A 22,721-nucleotide genomic window follows, 5' to 3' on the forward strand; every position below is an offset into this window, starting at 1 on the left:
ATGACACTAAGATTTAAAGGGAATATCAACAACAGATGTACCAATTTAACAAAAAAAACAGAACTCAAATCGGAACGATGGGAGCGCCACACGGTGGTTATTCCGGGAACTTTTTGTTCAAGGTAGTATTAGATTGAAATAAGGGAGGTGTAACGTATGCAAAGCTAAGAAATGAGTAATTGTAATATATAGCATAGGATTTAAGAATATTTTGTTACATGTTTGCGGAGGATTAGGAGTACGGTAGCGCAATGGGCCATCGAAAATCTGCCCTTACACGGTAAGGTAATTTTAGCAATAAATTAATTTCTTAGTTTTACAGTTTTCTTTTACAATTTTTTGGCATCTTCCTTTGCATTCCACTTCTCCCCGAGTAATTGCAATGTGCTGCTTGTTGAATCTCGAGAGTAATTTTTCTAAATGGTTTTTTTTTAATTGTGCATCTATTATTTTATCACGTGGTCCATTAGGCAACTCATCAATGCTAGCGGAAGAATGCCCTGAATCACAGTGTACCCCTGCCTCCGTTCACTTCCAGGATGAAGAATACAAATTCCAAGATGCGGGAATGGCAGCTGGGTGAAACGGGAGTCGTCAAGGAGGCCCGCTCCGGGGGCGGCAACGGAGCCGGCAACCGGCGCTCCCCCTCCGGCTCGTCCTCCATCTCAGGGACCCACAGGGGTCGGTCCTCGTCCCGCAGGGAGGACTACTACCACTACCTGCCTACGTCGTTCACGGCGGACGGCGGGCCTCATGGCATCCCGGCAATCATCCTACCCAACAGCACGACCGCCCCCAAGGAGAGGCGGGGGGGCAAGGGGTCCCGTGGCCGGGGGCCAGGACCCTCCCCGTGGGTACTCTGCAGGAGCTTCCCCGGGCTGACGCGGGAGCAATTGGCACTGTGCAGGAGGGCGCCCGAGGCCACGGCCGCTGCCATACAGGTGAACGCATCATCGCTCTAGAACGATCGCACCCAGACTTCATATCTGACAAATGTTTCTCGAATCACGCCCACCATATAACCAAACACTTCCTGGACAGAATTAAAAGAAACACTATTCATTTACGAATACGAAATTTGACAAAAACCACACACGGAGTAGGCAGATGTGTGCTGCGCCAACTTAATGAACCCACCATTCGTGAAACGCATAGTTAGTGTCTATAGCATTGTAAAAGCGCAGAAAACAGAGCGATCGAAGAGACTTCCATCCCGTCTATATAATACGTAGAAATTTCTCCGAGAAAGCGAAAAGTGCCCTCAAAACCAGGGTGAACCAGTTTTAAAGAAGAGGGTAAAATTGACTCTGCTCCACGAATATTTAGAAAACGGTATACACGTATTCCACACAGGTAGTCGGGCGCTCTGCCGTGAAATCCTAACGTTTTTGGATACACAGGGGTTACGTCCCTAAATGCTTTTTTGACAGCAGTGTTAGAATCCATGTTGTAATTATTTAGCAAAAGAATGGAGCATAAAAGGTGAAAAGCTGCATTGCACCTGCCGTGAATGTACAATAAAGGTGATACGGTCACTACACAATTTGGGAATCGGAGCCTCTGCAGAATGGAAGACTTAACAGGACGAAATTCTTTTACAAAGGTATCAATTGTACGATTTCAATAGCGGCTTCAAGAAAATCATCTATTTCTTGCATTATATTTATTTGTGTGCCAGGCGACTGCGACGTAATTAGAGAGATAACCGTTCGCACAAATAGATTTAAGAATTCGTTTCCTTCGCATAATTTACGGTTACGAAAGAAAGAGAGGTGAAATACTAGTGCATCTTTACATACTTGACCATAGTATATTTTGCCACACACTCTTGGTACAGAGTATCGGGATGCTTTTTGGAGATAGGTGCAAGCATAAGTGTGCTTATCTCCATTGCTTCACAGAGGAAACGAAATCGATGATAAGCTATTAAGAAAAATTAATAATTTTAAAACATATTTCCATTATTCCAAAGAGGTCACGCCTGATGCTATTCAGTTTATTCGTCAGTAAATATTTTAAAGATAAATAGGATAGGAGCAATTATTTTTCCAGAATGATTAGCGGTGACAAATTGAAGATTTATCAGGATCAATATCAGCACAGAGCAACGGCATTTTGCATGCATTGTAAAATCTGCGTAACCAGGACTGATCAATTACCATATATTTCTATAATCCTATTTATGACATAGTCACAATTTCCGGGATTACTTCAATGAAAATAAAAAGTCGTATACAGAGGTATAAATTGGTTACGGAATTTTCTAGCTCCATAGAAAGCCAATTTTGAAAATTACCAAAGGCTGTGCAATTTCAATTCATGGAATGAGGAGGACCCGAATGTCCGTGCGTGGAAAGGCGCAGCGAACCGTCTGGACACAAATACCAATTTTAGTGCCAAGAGATTTTTAAAACGGATGGCATGAAAATAATACCGCTCACTCATATCAAGCTATCTGAAATTGCGAATATCCAATAGACAAAATAAATTATATAATTATTACTACCCTTTTGAAGAATAACGAGAGCCAATGAAAGAACCATCCTTCCAGTAAAAAAAAACCCTATCTTCCCCTGTATAACATGCCATTATTCGGAGATAGCCACAATACGTGATATGCACAACAAATGTAATACTTTACATGGATCTGTTTCTTAATTTTCAAAAGAAAAATTTTGATTAAGCGTGATCATTTTTCCATGTCATGCAAACGCACTATTAAGTGAAAAAAACAAGGATAATACATTGGCTAGAGAATAAATAGGGAAGATTACTTTTCTCTCGCTAATTTGTCACAAAGTTGGTACACTTAAGGGACAAATGATCCAAGGAGAGCATATTTCATTCTGCTCAGATATTTGTAATCCAACAAGACCAAATATTTGATGATGCTAATGACACTCTTGGCTACGTATGGAGTATGCTGTGGCTCAACGCTTCTCTCGTCGTCGTCTTCCAGAGCGACGGGTTCTTCCCTTCGCTCAGGAAAATAATAACCCCGAGATATTTCATTGGTAACCTGATCGTAGCAGAGCGAGAGAAACGTCAAGTTATAATACGTTCCGTACACAGAACATAAACAAAACAACATTGGTATTATATATTCATTGCAAAACCCGGCTTACATATTTCGGGATTTTTCACCCACTTTCGTTTCCCCCTCCATCCGGTTGTTGGAGCTCGACTGCCTGGTTTTTTTCCCCTTCTTTGCCCAACCTCAGCATCTTTCATCCTAAAGACCATCACGTTTGGGCTCATCCCGCCCCTAGTTCTTGATCTCAATTCTTGTTTAGTCCTCAACGCCCTTCATACCAAAAACCTATTCCTTGCTTTGTTAATTGCTCCACGCATTCGCATCTCATGACGGTACCGCCTCTTATCCTCCCCTATCTCTCATTTTTCAAATAACCAAATTTTAGCGGGAATTATCTCAGTAGTCACGCGCCATTTAATGGGTCCAAGCTACTAGCATTCTTTTAACCAAACGAGCATACATATTCTCAGAGTATTCTTTTAACCAAACGAGCATACATATTCTCAGAGTATTCTGACCTTATATCCTAACGTCTGGCAACTCTGGGTAAGAGTAAATACATCTGTCACTAGTACCGAAACACTTGATAGAAACAGTGCATAGAAGATATCATTTCTCAGCGTGCCTGTAATTTAAAAGTTCCCTCAGTTAATCCTGACAGCTGGTAACCATCGTACATTTTTACATAATATTTAAGTTAAGCTTTGTACATCTATTGATGGGTCATCTGACATAAATTTTCTTTTATTTATATTCATTCCAATTTCTAAATGTAAGAAAAATTCATCTTCGTCTGCTTTATGGGTATTTAATATTCCTAACTACTTTAAAAATCGTTTTTGCCATTAATTTCTTTAACTATGTCCTTTATTCCCCCAAAAGGGTCTACAGTTAGCTGTGTCCGAGTGCCAGTATCAGTTTAGGAAACACCGTTGGAACTGTTCCAGTCTAGCCACAAAAAACAAAAACCCAGCCACCAGTCCTATTCTTCAAAGAGGTAATATGAATTTCTATGCCAATGATTTTTGAGGTCTTATTTTCAGAAAGAAGCTATCCATATATAATCTTTTAAACAGATATTTATCATTACGTAGTAATAACACATATCTTTGGGTTCATTACTACGTAGACATAATAAATACTAAGTACTTGCAAATTTTTAGGAAAAACCTAATTTCATAATTTTAGTGCAGTAACTCGGTGAATGAAATTTAGTGACTGTTGTGGCTAAAGGTCCAATTGAAAAATTTTCTTTGACTCGCCATTTGAGTCGCCATTTATGTCAGTGGTTATTAAATTATAATAAATATAATTACATATGTCATTTATCTCCTCGCCCCACGCACATACTGATAGAAGGATAATTTTAACAAAAATGAGCTGACAAAGTTTAATAGACATGTTTCTCCCGTTTAAATAGATGAAGGTTTGCCTGATGACTAACACTTTTGCGTGACTAAATGTGATCCTATCAGGTATTTATAAAATATTCGAAAACTCAAATTCATTAATTGCAACTAGTAGAATTCTAAAATAACTAAATCTAACACAAATATCAACAAATGAGTATCAAACTAAAATATTAAAAATTTAAATCCCTTGCAAACGAAAGTCTGAAATTTGATATCTCAGTTAATAAGTTATTTTTCTCAATCAAACATAAGCATAATGAAGTTACAGAGAACGTGGAAATAAACTGAACAAATCCTCTTTCTTCACACTACATTTACATCGTCCCGGCAGTTTAAGACATATGAACCCGAATGATCATGGATGATAAACGGATAAGGGTTTTAGGCGATAGATGAGAGCTAATGAATTTAGTGGTTGCGATCACGATCATCTATTGTTCACAGGAAAACAAATTCTATTTGCCTTAAAGTAGCTCTTATGTAAGGCAACCGAGAGCTGGTGTCATTTGCGTAAACCTTAATCGTTGAAATTTGGCATACAATGCCAGAATTTAATATCACAGACCCGATTCTTTAATCTAAGATGATTTAAGGATACATAATTCCACTTAAGCAGTGATCCAACCTGGTTTAAGTCGTGGTACAAGCGCATAAAATTAGAAAAATTGTTGAAAGCAGATTAGGTAACCGAAATTCGGTAGCTTCACCGGTTCTAATTCCTTGCTATTAGCATTCTAATTTCAAAATACAACAATATTTCATTCATTGGGAAAACTTCTTCCGTTTTGAATTAAAATACGCAGTAAATTGATAACGCAACCTATACTATATAAAGTATATTGTATGTAGTATCGCTCATAATTATTGAAGAAATCCATTTTCAAAATTAAATAAATTATATTTTTTGCATGATTTCAGCGACTTTGGCTTTACGGGAGTGGCATCCTTGAAGTTCAAAAATCTAATTATTCCTATTTTCAAGTTAAACTTTATTCTTTCTGGAGTTGATACTAGGTCCCTCATCAGGCAAAAGATCATTTAAAATCTTGTCATTCTTTCTTCAACAGGTTTCAGGGAGTCTGCCTTCGCTCACGCGGCCTCTGCAGCCGGGGTCACGTCAGCCGTGAGTCGAGCTTGCAGCAACGGGAGACTGCTCTCCTGTAGCTGTGACCCTGGCGGGGGAAGAGGTCACAGACACGGGGGAGGACAAGAAGTGGCGGAGGGACCGCTGGGAAGGAAAGGGGGGCGAAGTCAAGGAATGCCGCATTACGAGGGCGTAAGTAGTGTGTGGTCCAGATATCAGTGGCGTACCATCGAGCAGGATATAACGTAGACTGCAGTGAGATAGAAGCCGTAGACAGGAGTATTTACCATATCATTGGCTAATTTCACAATCAAAATTACTAAGACCACAAATTTCAGCTGTTACAAACTGATTTTGAGTAAAAAGGCATAATTCAGGTAAGATTCTTCAATGATGAAAATAGTTTCAAGTCATCATGCTTTCTTACCCTAACAAAATACAGTCAAGTCTTCAGTTATGATGGAGCATATGGATTACGTCGACAAAAGTGATATATTTTTATCATTACCCTTTAATCCTAATTAGTTGAATGAAGAAATGCAAAATGATATCAGGAAGAATGCTTGAAGTTCCCAGAACTGGTCCTTGAGGAGGCGAGGAGACATGTTCACTTAGGGAGAATTCAACGCCAGAAGTGACATATCGTATGTATACTCGTAATATACAACCTCAAGCTGGGTTTAAATACTGGGCGGATTTCAGGGCTGCAAAGTCAACGAGGTGCTGGAAACGCATCACTCGAGAGATATGTTAGGAGTTCGACCAAGGGATAATAAGTCAAGTAAGGTCAAGCCACGAATGAGTCGAGCCGTGTTGGCTCCCGGTGAATCACGTGGCGGAAAATCATTTTGAAAGAAGTATTCCTTAAATATTCATTTAACAATCAATTTGCACCACATGAATAATTATTAGTATATTAGGTCATATATCCCCTGCAGAGAAATGGATTAACTTAACTGATATAACGCGAGCGCAAATTTTACTTCACAAAAATTCTAGTGCACACCAATTCACGTTTTTCCATATTCAGAAACCCACAATAGCTCCTTAACTACAGTAAGACTCTAAAAATGACGCTGCCGTTCTATTTTTGCACTATTTATTTTTAAAAATAATAGAAATGTATGCATTTTTATTTTGCTACTGGTACATGAGGAGTATAAGGTTTGTACTTTTAAAATAAAAGAGAATGTAAATGATAATATATATTGGTAAATTATAGATTTGAACGGCCATCTTGTAGGCTAATGAGTAGCAACATGAAAGGTCTACCATACTTGATCCTAGAACACATGGCACCGTTGAATGTTCATGATTTAAATGAAATTATAAAAGAGTTACTTTTATCCACACGAGTAGTAGGTGATAGGTTAGAAAAAGGAAGTACTTTCATTTGACAACACGTTTTATCTGACTAAAAATGGAAAACGAGATTTCACTGTAGGTAAATATATATTTTACTTGATATTCATTTTTCCGAAAGGAAAAAATGAATGGATATTAAAGAAAAATAGAAATAAATTTAAAGACATACGTAATTGATAAATGGCTATAAGAATAAATCTGAAGAAGGCGGGATAATTGGATACAAAAGATACGAGCGAGGTGTGAGCAAATGGATGCTAAAGACGGTAATAAAGGGGAATGCTGGGAAAGCTAGGCAGAGGGAGAAAAATCACAGGATTTTAGATAAAATTGAGAATGTCAAAATTACATGCATGCAGTATTGAAATGAGGCATTTTAATATGGTGTATGAAGTGTAAGGCAATTTTGTGTCACGTTATTGAGGCTTAAGAGTATAGTAGTATGTAGTAATAGGATCCAATGCAAACCTACCATACGCCGATTGACAACTATTCTCTTCCCGTTACTTTTTCTTCCCATTTGTCAAACATTTTATAATTGAATCCGCAAAGATTTCGGTACTCCTATTAATGGTTTTAAATATTTGAAAAATTGCAGCTATGCAGGAATAGTTAACGAATGTTGGTCCATATAATTAAATCGGTATCAAATTAACTGGTCAAGAAACGGGGACTCTTTCGTTTCCCAAACATTTTAGAACTTCATCACAAGAGTGAAGTTGAGGCAATAAAATAATTTCTCCAGTGATAGCTAATTCCAAATTATCAGGAGTGTTTCTTGTTAACTTATAACATTTACACACGGTGTAAGAGGTTAAAAAATTTGAAAATTTTAATAAGAGAAAAAAAGCTTTCCTAGTACATTTAAGTGTAATATAGAAAAGAGTTTTTAGTTGATTGAATCAAGTAGCCTTTCTAATCCTAAAGGAATCGAGATGATGGCTATCGTACTGGCTTCCCACCCAGAGGGCCCGGGTTTGAATACCGGCGGTGTCGAATATTTTTCAGTTGTATCTCGATCCCTACTTGAGGTGCTTTGTGGAGAGCACTTTGAGTGAGAGCGCCGTCCATCGGATGGGATGTTAAGCTGCGGACCCCTTGGCGCCTTTCGTTAAGAGTAGGCTAATGCCGACGCCAGGTGTCTCTCCACCCTTCATCCTTTCCTGTCCATCCCCTATGGCGCAAATGACCTCAGCTGTCGGTCGCCTCACTAAATACCACTACTCTAATCCTAAATTATCTCCAACTCTGAAGAATTAACAGAGTTTTTAAGTTATATTTATTCGAAAATCCAAATCTCGCTCCAATCCTGAATTATGGATAAATAGATCTTTAACTGATCCTCCTCCTCCAAACAGACATAAAGTTACTCCAGATCAATATCGTCAAACGATTTCTTCTAACAAAAGTCAACCATTAATTACGTATTTATGTAGAGCAGAATTCGCAGCGGTCTACAATTATCATTTCCTTCGACGACGCCAGATATCATCGGCACCTAAAGCTAACATTGCATCCCATCACTTAAAATTCGCTTGTATATCGATGAAATTCACCATATCACATTCATTTAATATTAAATTTTGAATGAATCTTATCCTGGACCTCTAGCTAAAAAAGTACTAAAAATACATGGGCTGCATCATTTATTCAAGTCTTCCGCCTAATAAAATTGGGAAACATAAATAGTACAAATTGCGTTTCAAATTCCTTTTCTACCCAAGTTTAGTAGACTGCAATAATTATTTTTATAAAATTCCTTTAGGCTATGGAAATATAATTGATACAGTACAGGGAAACTGACTGGGAAGTAAGTATCCAAGATACAATGTAAATTGGATGAGTTTTTCTAACCTCATCCTCACCTTTCTCCGAAAGGTATACACTACCAAATTTCCCATGGATTTCAAGTACCTAAATTAGTAATGGATACAATTTTATTTGGTTACGTAATGAACACACTTTCGTTCATCCAGTACCCCTCTCCCAAACACTATAACATATCACACAATTAGATTTCCATCCGCGTGGAATGATTTAGGAGAGCAATTGGCAGATTTTCCTGTAATTATAGAATACACCTAAGTCAATGTATATAAATAGGATTCAATTATCAATATTTCAGGCAATTGTTAGCAGAATAACCCAAGCAAAAAGGCAATCTCCTAAGCTAAAAGTCTACAGATAGACTGAAACACAAACCAACCTGGTGTTCCACTAAGCATAAAAAATTAACAGTAGTATATAGGAATACGATAATAAGATATAGACTATAACAGCAGCAGAAAAGAGAATATTGGAAATAGGATGCTAATAAACAACAAATGGACGATAAAACAATAAAAACCAATAGATGGCTCGAATGCATAACGGAAAAGGTCAACAAGGAGCAGAAGAGAAAACAATAGAATAAATATTGCCCAATAAAAACTGAAAAAAGGAGGGAGAACCTCATTGAAAACAATAATCATATTTTTCATGAAATGAAGATTGTCATCGAGGTAAAAGTAAAGGGAGACATCTCGGATGAGATACACGGAACGAATAATGACAAGCGTCAAAGGGAAAAATACGCCGACAATAGAACTGAATAGATCTGCGGGGAGCAGCAACAAAACATTCTCGGAATGGATAAGTAGCAATGAAAAATCGCATATTGGTAGCAATATTACAATAATCTGTGAAGAAACTATGTTTATGAAACATAATTTATCTCAGGTAAGAGATCAGTGCCTAAGCAAGCTTCAAAATTAACGGAGATACATTATCACAGTCTAAGTATTAAGTTAAAGATATATCGATTATGGAATATCTCTTAAAACCCTCTGTCCAAATGTTACGTTTTTTAAAATAAATTTCAAGCTCTCCTAGATATATAAAATATTTTTGGAGAGTCCTAAGTATTACACACGGAAAAAAATTCAAAGTAGAAGCTGACGATAGATCAATCATCTAGGCATGTATTGAATTCAGGGTGGGCACTTTTCAACGGCATTATGCGTAGTTTTTTGAAGTTGTTTCTCCATTTCTACGAAACATGCTAAAATTAATCACCTGATACTACAGAGGATCGATTTCCACCTCGAATTTTCTTCACCTAGGGCTTGGGTGCTTGTGAATGTCCTTGTTTGTTATTTCATGTTTCTAATCCAGTTTATTAAGTCAAACTTGAAGCTATTTTTGGATTATTATTTAATAGAATGAATAATTCCACAAAATCCAGAGAGATACAAACTTAGGGGACTAGACGTTGGATACACTATGCCTGCTTGCACCTATTGTAAATCTATCTGTCCGGAATGCTTTGTTAAACGAGCTGCAAAAAACAAGACATGATTTCACCTATCGTTTACCATTGAAAAATGGTTACATTCTTTCCATTAAATTATAATATAAATAGATAATTCTCTCCAGATACGATGTTCCAAACATTGCTTTTACAATTTTCATTGAAACAATGGGAATTTCGGGCCTTTAGAATCGGTTATTGGCAACGCGCGTTGAAATTTTAAAAATTGCTTGATCCAAATAAAATTTCAAAGAGAATCAATAAAACCCTCTGCGTCCTAAATGGAAATAAACGCTTTTAAACTGGGGTACATTTTTATCAATGCATAATGAACTTCCACAGAAACTGAACACAGTGTTTATTTAGTGCGGAGAGAGATTTTTCCCAAAGTATTTTGCATTTCATTTTCAATAACTTTTATTAGCACGGTTTCGAGGAAATAAAATATCTCGATTGATGCTGAATAGAAATAAAATGACAGATTATTCTCCACCAGTCATTGACTCTTCCTCAAGAAATAAAAGTAATGCTAGAACACATAAGAAATAAGATTTTTATGATAAATGTCTTTCCTCTGATAAAGATCGGAATTTTTGCCGTTGAAATATATAAATACACGTCTAGGTTACCTCCCCACCATTAATTGGTGCGGCAATTTGGCCATTTTGAGCGAGGAGGTGTACTCCTTAAAAACTTGTGGTGATTACTGTATTTACAGAATTTCAATTTCTCAACAAAAAGTGATATTTAAATGTTTTCCCTCGTTCTGTTTCTCCCGCCAAACATATTGAACAGAGTCACGGAAGAAGAGGAGGTGAGGATTACAGTACCCTTGATGCTTCGTTCTCCCACCACCAGCGGCGCCACTGGGAATGGGGCGGCTGCGGACATAACCTCGAATACGGTCTCACGTTCTCGAGGCTCTTGCTTGATGCGAGGGAGAGGCGAGGAGGAGACATCCGCTCCAAGACGAATCTACACAATAACCGAGCCGGGAGATTGGTAAGAAGCACGCCAAAACCATATTTTACTCTGCCGCTTACCTAAAGAACCGAAAAATGATATGACCTCCAAAATACTTGCAATCACTTTTCAAATCTGATCAATACCTATCATGACGATAAATAGAATTTTGCCGGAGTAAAATAATCCTGACAAGAAACCCATCTATTTTATTCCATCAATGCCTTTCAGAATAAATTTGAAATCATAAATTTAAAAAGTAATGTTAGTACTGTAACACAATTAACTAATCTTTGATAAATGGAATAATTATCGACATGTCGAAGTTGACGGATAATGCCATTGAATCACAGCCCGTTACAAACGCTCACGTAACCGTGAACATAGGCTATTTATTACACTAAGTACGAAAATATTCCAAATCATTCGTCGAATATTGCTTACTTCGACAGAGTGCCAACTGATTAATTAGACCTTGATTTCCCGTTAATTAGCAGTCAAATTTCTTTATTCTCGAAACAAAGTTAACTTTTGAGAAAAAAGATCGTTACATACAAGTTTGGGCGGTTTTCGATAATAAATTATGATTCCCCATTTCTATTTCATTGAGGGCTCCATTAGTAATCTATTTGTAAACAACACTCTGAAATAAATGCTACTACTTTTCAATAATTGAACATTGAGAACGAGTCAATCATTGAAAATGGCTAAAATGAATATGCCGGAATGGAATCGAATACGCTATCCGGGTTATCCAAGTGGGTAACGCGCCCGCCTATTAACACAATAGTGTGGGTTCGAGGCCCGTCTCGGGCATGCGTGATGTGCCGACTCTCATGTTTCAGGCCCTTGAACTAATGACGACAAGGATTATCGGAATTCCACGGGCACAAGGACTATCAATAAGTCTGAGGAGCAAAAAAATTACAATTTTCCCAAAGAGCACGAACGATGATGAGATTGAAACGACCAGTGATGAAACGCACATGACGACCAGATTGTCCTGACAGAACACTTTTATTTGTTTTTGACCGGTTAACATAAGATAAACATTGGGATAATATCATATTATTTTTTTGAGTTCCACCCACCTGATGTTTTTATCTATCACCTGGTAAAGAGGCTTTTGTATCCCTACTTACAAAAAGTAGATAACTTTAGCACCGACAGTTTCTAATGCATTTCGCCAAAAGAATCGAGTTATGAATAGATACTTAGCTATCAAGAGTTACGTATTTATAGGAAGATGGATAAGACCTCGGGCTAAATAAAAGTTTTTCCAAAATTCCATTGAAAATTACCAATTAAATATTCCCAAAAGTCCTGATGTTAAAGATAAAATAATACATGTTTATCTTTACATAGTTACGTGGAGTTTACATAGTTAAAGGAGGGACGTGGTACTTCATCAGGTAGAGCGGTGGACTATTGCCGGAGGGCCCGAGTCCGACTGCGAGTGACACCTCTGGGCAGCCCCATAGGCAGCACAGGGAAAGGAACTAACCCCTCTAACCTGATGTGCAAAGTTCCAACACCTAGGCTAGATACTATGTGAGATTTACCCTCACCTATCAAACCGACTGATGGGTTAAAACTGTGGGGTTCTTTGGCATCTTATCCACCGCCATATTTTACAAATTATGCACATATATTCAACAACATTCATGGTCAGTGGATTGCGCAGAGCTCAAGGGATACCTATTGAATAAAAATCAAATAAATATGCACGATACCATGGTATCCTAGTGGATAGAGCATTTATCTATTTAAATAATAATAATATGTGAGACAAAACTGAAATAGTTTTCCGGTCAACAGTTGACCAAATACAGTGAGAGAGGTGCTTAAGGTAAAGAGATGCGAGCTCTAAAAAGAGGCTTTTACCGAAGCAAGAATTGAACTCAGCTACATGAAATTGAGTATTCCTTCACTTACATCCGCTTAGGAATCTTCAATTAACACAAACGGAATTTCGCTGTGAGAATTATGAGGCATGGAAATGAAACAAAATATGACCATTTCTTTGATTCATATACTCTTTGAGAAAAAAATTGAGGCAGTCAATAACCTGTTCTAAGTGCTTGTAGGAAAGAAACAGCAGATAATTTCCGCCACGATTTGCTTGATACAGTCGACTTGAGTTATTTCAATCTCCAAGGATAAAGAGCGCAAAATGCTCAGCCAAACCACTGCTGCAAAAACCTCTACCCATCATCGGTGCATAGGTGTGTGAGATAATTCCATTGCTGACATGAAAAACCGCTACGCCATTAAAATTACGGGTGACACGAAAGTGTTCGTCTTTCGTAGAGATAGATCGAGCACTCCATGAGTTCATAATTCTCGGAAGGATCGATACAGGTCGAAGGAGGGGTGGGGCTGCTCCGCCTCAAGGGCTGTTTTTCTGTCCACCCCTTTCTCCCAACCCCTCATTATTAGAAGGAAGCGATGTGCGAGAGGGGATGGTTGCAAATTGAAAACTTACGACTGCCTCCACACACAGAAAAGTGTAGAACGAGATGGGTTCGCCCTGATGGAGGGAGGAGGCGGCATTAGGAGAATTTTAGCTAATTCTGTGAGTCCACAAAAATTACCCGGAAAATTTTATTATCACCCACTGCAAAGATAATGTAGACCTTTCCCCTCCATTTTGTCTCATTAATGTTCGGCAATGTAAATGTAAATTTATGAGAACCAGGTATTGAAAAGATATGAAGCCGTTTAGCTTTTGGATAGAACGTGGCCTAATGTAATCATCAGGTTACTATGGAAAAAATACAACCCCCTACGGTTCCGATAACATCATAATTTATGCGTTTCTAGGAAATAAACGACAAGCATTTACCTCTGGCTCACAACGATTTCGTCGGAGTTTTCGTCTCAAATGAAGTAAAGCAAATGTTGCAACGATGCTTCCATGGTGATTTTTAACCGACGTTCATTAACAAAAAAACCTACAAAGACTGTCAACACCAAAAGTTCCATAGTTTTCATGAGATTAACCACTAGTGATACTTGCGGTGAACAGTTGACATCGTTTACTTTAATTTGATAGTTTAATTGGAAATTGAGCTTTATTTCTTATCGTCCTGAGCTCATCCTTTCTTGAGCTTACTTTTGGTCTCTATAAGAAAAACCCAGGACTTAGGCGTTGATACCTAAATCTATTAGATTCAGACTACTGGATGAATTAATAATAATTTATGCCTACATTGTGCTTTTAAACCTAATGAGAAACTCCTGGGAAATGGTTAACTCCTGAAATGTTTTAACGTCTTAATATTTTGACCATTCAATCGCTTCGATTTCATGTAAAGCAGAGAAATTCGTGAGAATTCGAATTTCGCTGAGAAAGTAATTAATTGATTCCCCATTCCGGTCCACCCAGACAGTGTGTGCGTACTTTGATATGCAAAGTAACAATGCATGCATTGTTTTAAAATTAAAATTATCAAATTAAATTAACCAGTTAAATTAATTAATCGTTAAAATTAGATTAATATTAATTAATTCAAAATTACGTTATTGATAACCAGTATTTATTATGTAAGATTAATTCGATCACAAAAATAACAGTAACCACGGTACACAATGTTGCAACACATTCACATCTTCCTAAATGTCAAATAACTCTGGATTCAGTGCTTCACATTGCTTTCGGTGTGCACAGTAACTCGTCGAGTACTACATATTAAATAGACTGCGTAAAACGTTGTACTGTGGTTGAACTACGAGAAACGCACCTCAATGAAGGGCTACCAGGGATTTCATTTCATCTCTTCGCATGTCCTTCCTTTGTCGAACCAGGTTACCTTTCTTTTAAGAAGCAGTGAGTAGGCCCGATAGTCCTGTTGCGTATCCCTACATTTTACATATGAGTGAGTCTCGCTGAATGCGGTTAGAAGGACGAGAAAATTTTAGATGTGATTTAATTTTAACAGCAATCCATCGTGTGATGAACAGCCTAAGGTACATGACCAAACTAGCGTTGAACAATTCTTTTACATATGTCTATTAATTACGCATCAAAAGCGAAATCAGTCATTTGCCAACTCATTATGTTCTATTTATACTAAAAATACTCCTCACGCCTTTAATACTCATTGCATTAAGCCGCAATGAAAGCTTGCTCAAGAATACTCAAGTTTAACAGCCATTCAATAAACGTGGGGAGTATTATTTTATGCACTGATATTTTTTCTACCTTATAAACAAACATTATTTTCTGTAGTTTTTCACGCAATACCAAAACGTTTTCTTTCGGAATTCACCAGCGTATTTACAAGTACATATAATCTACTAGCTTTGTGAAACATTCTACCAGAATATACTCAACTCAATACACTTGTTTGGTTCTTTTTCCTTTTACACTAACTCTTCAGACATCACTCTAGTTATTTCTAATTCATTTTCTATTTTCAGAAATCCTTACATAACTTCCCTCTATTTACTCTGAAGCATGCTTTCTCCAAAATAGTATTGCACAGTAAACAATATTTTGCTGGTCTACGCGTTTCTGAGGTTCTTGTTGAAGGATAAACAGATGACCATACCACCCAAATGAGTACCAAAACCACATTTCACTATCTAGCTTCAGCCCAAAATTTCCTTCCGTACTCTTTCAATTGAAATTTCATCAAACACATTTTTTAACAATTCTTACGTCATATCCCTTGCCCTTACGTCGTTTCCCTTGCCCTTTACACGAACATGCAAAAATTTATCATACCGTAAGTCTATATAGCTTTTCATTATATGCTGTTTACTTCGCCAAACATTTCCTGATTCGCCTTTTTTCATTTCACTGATTACAAATTATGTAAGGTCATTCTTCATATTTTCATTTTAAGATTCCAAATTCTTACAGAGATAAAAAATGCTAGTTATAATCTGAAAAATGTGATAGATAGAGTTAAACATTTACTCTAACGAATAGTATCCGCTCCGAGATATGAACTGGACACTGATTTGTTGTTTTCTGGTTTCATGAGCAGGACCAGGAAAATAGCTACTTCTCAGCACAGCAATGCGTTTGTTTCTTTCCACACAAACGTACGGCCAAAAAAGCAATAGTTTTAACTTCTGTACTTAGATATGTGTTTTAGTACCTACCTCTATGATGTCTATTCTTTATTAAGAACATACAGCTCCTGTCCTCTCCTTAAAACTATGGGAAACATTCGTACTTGTAGGAGGCATTCAATCTCCAAGTCTCGTCGCTTTCTCAATGCTCCAGATCATTTGGTAGTTTTAACTTCAACAAGGATATTCTGGGTTCAACTCTTGGGTTATGCCTTTGGATTTTGATTGAAGGATTGCTGCGCTAACTATTTTTAATCTCCTTCTTCAAGTTATTTTATCATTACCTGTATTTCTATTTCAATCGCATTACAACAATCAAAAGTTTCTTGATTAATAGTTTTATCAATAGTTACAGTGTTGCTAAGTAAACAAAATGTACATGCAAACAAAACTTACTTATAGTGCATTCTATACCTGTATACCTTTGCTACTAGACAATAACCCATCTAAAAGCCAACTCAATCGAAAGTTTCTCGTCAATAGTTCTCCACGGGAAACGAAAAGGTAGCGTATGGTGAGTAACTGACCCCAAACCCTAACCGAGTGAATTTCAGCCGCCTTATGGGCCTGTTCGGTATGAGCTCTACCCTCTTATATTACATCAATCTTGGGATTGCTTACTGTGATGATGATTACGCATTCTCGTGTCACCGTTTAAGATTATTAATTCATTCAGAAGGTTCTCTAATTGTGTTCCCTTTTTTCAATTTACTTGCTTAATTAATCAGAGGTAGGAATACCATTCGAAACCCGGCGGACGCATTCAGACTTTGAAAATAGCCTCTGGAATACACAATTCGGAGGAATCGAAATGATATATAATAGAGGGAAGAACAAATCGGTAGCCTGAGAGGTTGTTGGTGTCCTGAGAAGAAAAGGGGCGCACGTCATATTCTAGGAATAAATGGCACCCAAGAGCATATAACAGCGGTCCCTTTCGGAACCGACGTCATCACCGCTGGACGCAAGAACGGGACGGGTACACGTCGATACGTCCATCGCCACGTGACACGTTGGTAAAAGGATTCTGATGGTCAGGGGATTTGGAAATCCCATAAGGTCCGCGAGGCACGGGGAAAGAGGAGAGCAGGGACGGGCAGATGTGCGGGAGCGGGGGGGGGGAAGGTTGTGAGAAGGGAGCGGGAGTCGGGGGAGGGCGCTAAAACCACAGCAAGACCCCTTCCGGACACACTTCGCCAATCTCCCCTGCCTCTCTCCCCGCCGAGCACAAGGCGAGAGGACAAGTCTCCGATCTATGGGGCGTCGATAGGCACTCGCCTTCCGACGGCCCACCCTACTCTACCACGGCGGCGGGGCGTATGACTGGTTCCACCGCGGCCGCCTTTCCGCGCGCTCTAATCACGACTAATTGGTGTCTCCTTTCAAAAGCCAATGGGCAATGCCTCCGCTGAACGAAGCATACGCCTAATGACATACATGTACGCTGATGAATTTAGGTCGGTGCGCCTCGTGGATGTTAGTTTCCGAATACGACGAGTTGTGATTAATAGTACAAATTCAAATTGCCTAATACCCGCTACATTTTTTTGTGAGTTTGCGCATGTTATCTAGATAAATGCGATTATTATTTCTCAGCAAAGAGTATTTATAGTGCCACACATTTGCATTGCGACTCCCTTCATGATGGTTTTCATCAAAACATGCTTCATTCCGAAAAGTAAAATCAATTTTTTTACTAAAACATAACTTCAAGTATCCTCTGTAAGAAGTCTCTTTAGCAATGTAGTTGAAAATGTATTGATACTGCCATCGTACTACAGTCGGCGGGATCGTTACAATACAATTAGAGAGATTAAGTGTAGAACAGATAGAGTTAAGATGTCATTTTTTCCACGAACGATAATCGATGAGAATTAAGTTGTCCGACCGCGGTAAAAGTAAAAATGTTCTCGTCATAATTATTCTGGTGTGTATTCACCCCCTGCCACACACCCTAGTGGTGGTTTTCAGGGTAATAAAACTTGTTTTATCCTCATTTAATTCTTTCAAGTGGTCGAAAATGCTTATTTTTCTCTCAGTATCATGTCTTTTCCGTTAAGGTACTTGTTCTATTTTTTTATTTTGGATACCATTTAATGGCAGGATTAGTGGAGGAAGAAGAGAGAAACTATTTTAGCACATCCTGAAGTATGGTATATTTATGAAAAACGTAGCGGAACGAACAATTAAGAAAGAATTACTACACATATAGAGGAAAAACATGGGTGAATTAAGGGAAGCGGGTGATGGAAGAAGTCAGCGCAAGGAACTATGAGGGAACGTAGACATTGGTAGATAAAAGGATAGCTCGGAGATCATCTACTAATGAATTCTTAGACAGAGTACTTATAATGATAACGAAAAATAAAAGCACTCCATTTCACTACTTTCGGAGCTGCAATGTGAGAAGGGCTTTCATGTGAAGAATACTTGCTTAATATTCATTCTGTTTTGATGAAACCTGAATTATATTCCATAAGATAGATAGCTAGCTTTCATTAGATAGATAGTAGATAACTTCCTTGTGCCAGAGAATTCCTAAACTAAATGGCTCTACCAGTGAAACTGTGCCATTTCTAGAAAAATATCTACAATAAATACGAATAACATTGGACGTATATAATTTAGCTTCAGATTTTTAATAGCAAAAATGGATGTTAAATAATTAAGTCAGAGCGAAATCTGAATTCGCATAAAAGTAGCTATGCATAACGCATTTTACTGCAACTTAATGGGCTCACTTTGTTTCTGTTTCATAGGGATATTGTCCTTCGACATACGTTAGTTTCAAAAATTCATAAATACTAATTAATAATTATGCTTTAAATTTTTATCAAAAATTGAGTCAACGTAAAATGGGATTGAATTCAATTTAAAATATAAGTTCAATTTGATCATATGCAATTTCTTTTTCAAAGGATTCTATGTCGGCCCAGTTTTTGAAGATATACTAAAAACCGTGAGCATATTTTATCTCAAAATCAACTCATAAAAGTCTATCACACAATAACATTTCCCTCATTCCAAAATTCTAATTTGAGCTCACGGCCCAAAGTTTATCTGTCAAATGCGTTATTTACTGGACAAATGATAGTTTCGGCCAATTACGTAAATAAAAAATGGTATCATGAAAGAAGGCCTCCACGATAGAAAATAATAGAGAACCAAATGAAATGTACAAGGAATCACACTAATAGTCGTTAACTGTAACGCCATTTGCCTTCATTAAATAACTCGTAGAGCATGAGCTCCCAAATAAATTACCAAAACATGATTTACTTTCTTAATACAAAAGGGTTCAAAGAAACCCTATGATCATGGAATTTTCATCCTCACCGAATGAATGGAGAAACGATTCGATGAGCTTTAACGTAGAAGGTGATTTTTTTCCTGTAGTCCTCAATTCTATCTTAGTTTCCCATCCCAAAAAAGCTAAATCCTCCCATCCGAACAAGGTCAAAACCACTTACGATACCCGTCAACTAATAGCATTGCATTCTTTTCCGCAATACTAAAACACTATTGCCTATCTCTGGCCTTGTCCGACTTAAGACCGTAGAATATTCCTAACCTGGATATTCGTTTCCGGCTGGCTGCCGAGAATACTGGCCACAGAATATACTGGCTATAGCTACACAAATAACATTCTTTTGTTTAAGTTTTTTAAAAATCTATATTCAATAATATTAATAGTTCCATTCAATAGTTGAGTTAATATTTCACCTTCCATATGGATACATATGAGAGGAAGAAATATATTTTTTTCGAAAAAGAGAAATACCGACATTATTTATTATTGACAAAAAGCAACTTCAATATTGTGGTGGGTATTTTGCCCACTTATGCGGAAAGCTCATGTCCAGTTATAGAGGAAAATGGTGAAAGAATTGTAATTGGCGCTTTGCGTTTCTCATATGTGCCGTAAGGGGGAGTGAAATCCATCATCTTTGAGGCCACAAGACCTTAAGAAGCCTTTTCATTAGCGACTCCTAAACCCTTCTGGTGTTTCGCCACCAATTTTCTATCTCACCGTAATGGCCCTTTGGTTTTAATTTTTAAAAGTGTTTTTTTAATGCAAGCATGACTGCGCGGCTCGAGTCCTCTTCTTTCTGCTGCAGTCATAATTGGCGAACAACTAAAAATAGCAGCCACAGTCTATGAAACTTCTTTCCGAAATACTATGAACGTACTATGGCGCATCAGGGTCTATTTAATTAACTAAAAGACGTGGCTTCTTTCCTCCACTCATTCATAATGAATAATGCCTTATATCTTTCATAATTTTGGTTTTTGATATGCCTGCACTACGTTGTGAATACTCCTTGGAAACTGAAGTACGACACATTGATATGATGTAGGCATTGTATTATACCTGCTAAGACAAATATTACGAGGAGATGTTACATTTTAGTCTAATTCAACCCAGCAGAAGAGACAAATGATAGAGTTTTATTCTTTTATACTTCTCATTGAGTGAAAATTCCATTTTATTAATATTTACAATTAATTTTTATTACAAATTGCTCCTGCAATATTTTTCGACGACTCTTGAAGTCCACATTTCCCATTATTTTATCATTTATGAAATATCGGCAAATTTAAATGTTTAAAAATTTTCCTCAAACTGGCTAATGATTGTGGAAGGCAGTTCTATGAAAAATGAATTTTCTACAACTTCTGCTTAGACTTTTTGTTGTCTTAGGCATAATTTTATGGAATTTGCATAACATATTGAAATGAAATGAAATAATTGACTTTGTAATTCCTCACACTTTAAAGTGTGTGGAATTACAAAATGACTATACAAAGCTATTGACTATAATCGTTGATTCAAACCTCAAGTTTGTCAATTTGCCCATTTAAGAATTTAAATAAATAAATAAATAACTTAAGCTTGAAATCTTTTGAAGGTGATCAAGTACTGGACCCACAAATATATGGATATTCTTGCAAATAATAGTAAACACTTTCCCGCAGTCAGGTCTCACGAGATTTTCCACTTGGAGAAAAATGCTTATCTTTACCCCTCCAAGTGTGAGAAATCTTACCCATTACACTTCGCCTCCGTACTAGGATTAAAAAACAAAAGCGGCCAAACATTGTCCAAAACCCCTCAGTTAGTGAGGTAATAATAAGCCATCCAAATTCCAAAAGCAATCATGGTTAGCGCCCTCTGAACCTCGCAAAGTACTACCATGGGAGAGTGTAATGTCGTCCTCGGTTTCCCAAGATTCGCCAACCGAAATTTAAACCTCTTATGGGGGTGATTTAACTGCGGACAAGTGGATAACGCACCCCGTCCCCACCGGACCTGAGAATCTTAAACGAAACCCCCGGAGTGGGCGGCAACTTCAAAAAAGTAGGGCAGGCCCCTGCGGTTAAGCGGTGTGGGAGTTCGGAGATCCGGCACTCCAAAACTATTGGGTCGTCGCGTAGAGAATCGACTGCGGTATACTATATCTCCGGAGATCAGCGACGCCTGCTTGCGGGGTAAGGGTCTGGGAAGATGAACGATGGAATGGCATTCCTATAGGGAACAAAGGAATTGGGGGGGCAGGGGCAGTAAGGGCACGCGAAGCGGTTGGCGTTAGGGGGGGGGAGTCGGAAGGTGTGAGGGGGCTCGGTCGCTCGGGCGGCGGGAGAAGGAAAGTGGAAGACATTACGTAGCAAGCAATAAGAGGGGAGGAGAGTTGGAAGAAATCGGGTAATGGAGAAGGCGAAGTTGAGGACGAGCGAGAAGGGACGAGTCGAGGGGATGAGAAGGAAATGTGTTTACCGCCGCTGAGGTTTCACGTGCCGTCATCCCCTCCTATTCACACGGTGGTCTTTGAAAATGAATTATGATGCGAGAGATATAATTTTTTTCTTTAATTTCATCTCATTTTGGTCCTCGTAATGCTCAGGTCCGAAGAAGCATTTCCCTGTAGTAGAAATACGTCTATGTTAGGCAAAATATTGACTCAGTTATATCATATTCAGCGGCAGAATAACGTTCAATAAAATGTGGTTTCTTTCTTTGATCCCTTATTCCCGAAAAGTCGTTCACAGAAACCTTATTTGGCAATATACCTCATTACTCGTAATTCGCACCCCACCGCGAAGATGGCAGAGTGAATGTTGATCGTTCTCGCCCTCTTAACTCATCAGACAAAGTATTTTACAATACTCTTTTACCCCTGTTTAGCATTGGCACAAACAAGTGTACGTATCATAAAAGCATATTTATCTTAAGTTAGAATAATCATCATAGGAAACTACCATTTGAAACTGTCGGAGGTTAACCAATCTGATTTTTTCATCATTGAATATCAATTTTCATTGAATACTCGTTCCCAGTACTTAATTCGGGGCCTTATACACTTAACTTGCTTCCTTGAAGACTCTCACTGTGCTTAAACAATTCTAGGATAAACATGGCATATGCACAATGGTATTAATAGGTGGGTCGTGGGTTAAGCATGGCATAGAGTATAAATTTATATGAGACGTCAC

General features: G+C 37.9%; 1 protein-coding gene across 1 annotated transcript in view; it reads left to right on the top strand.

Moving 5' to 3' along the window:
• Positions 1-560: 560 nt before the first annotated feature.
• Positions 561-22,721, top strand: part of Wnt10 (Wnt oncogene analog 10) — a 30,546-nt gene continuing 8,385 nt past the window's right edge. Inside the window, exons 1-4 of the mRNA XM_071592523.1 lie at positions 561-941; positions 3,917-4,031; positions 5,514-5,722; positions 10,980-11,186. Coding sequence (XP_071448624.1) covers positions 561-941; positions 3,917-4,031; positions 5,514-5,722; positions 10,980-11,186 — 912 coding nt within the window. The remainder of the gene's footprint in view (positions 942-3,916; positions 4,032-5,513; positions 5,723-10,979; positions 11,187-22,721) is intronic.

This window comes from Hetaerina americana, unplaced genomic scaffold, assembly GCF_022747635.1.
Source record: "Hetaerina americana unplaced genomic scaffold, ioHetAmer1.1.p SCAF_5, whole genome shotgun sequence".
Classification (NCBI taxonomy): domain Eukaryota; kingdom Metazoa; phylum Arthropoda; class Insecta; order Odonata; family Calopterygidae; genus Hetaerina; species Hetaerina americana.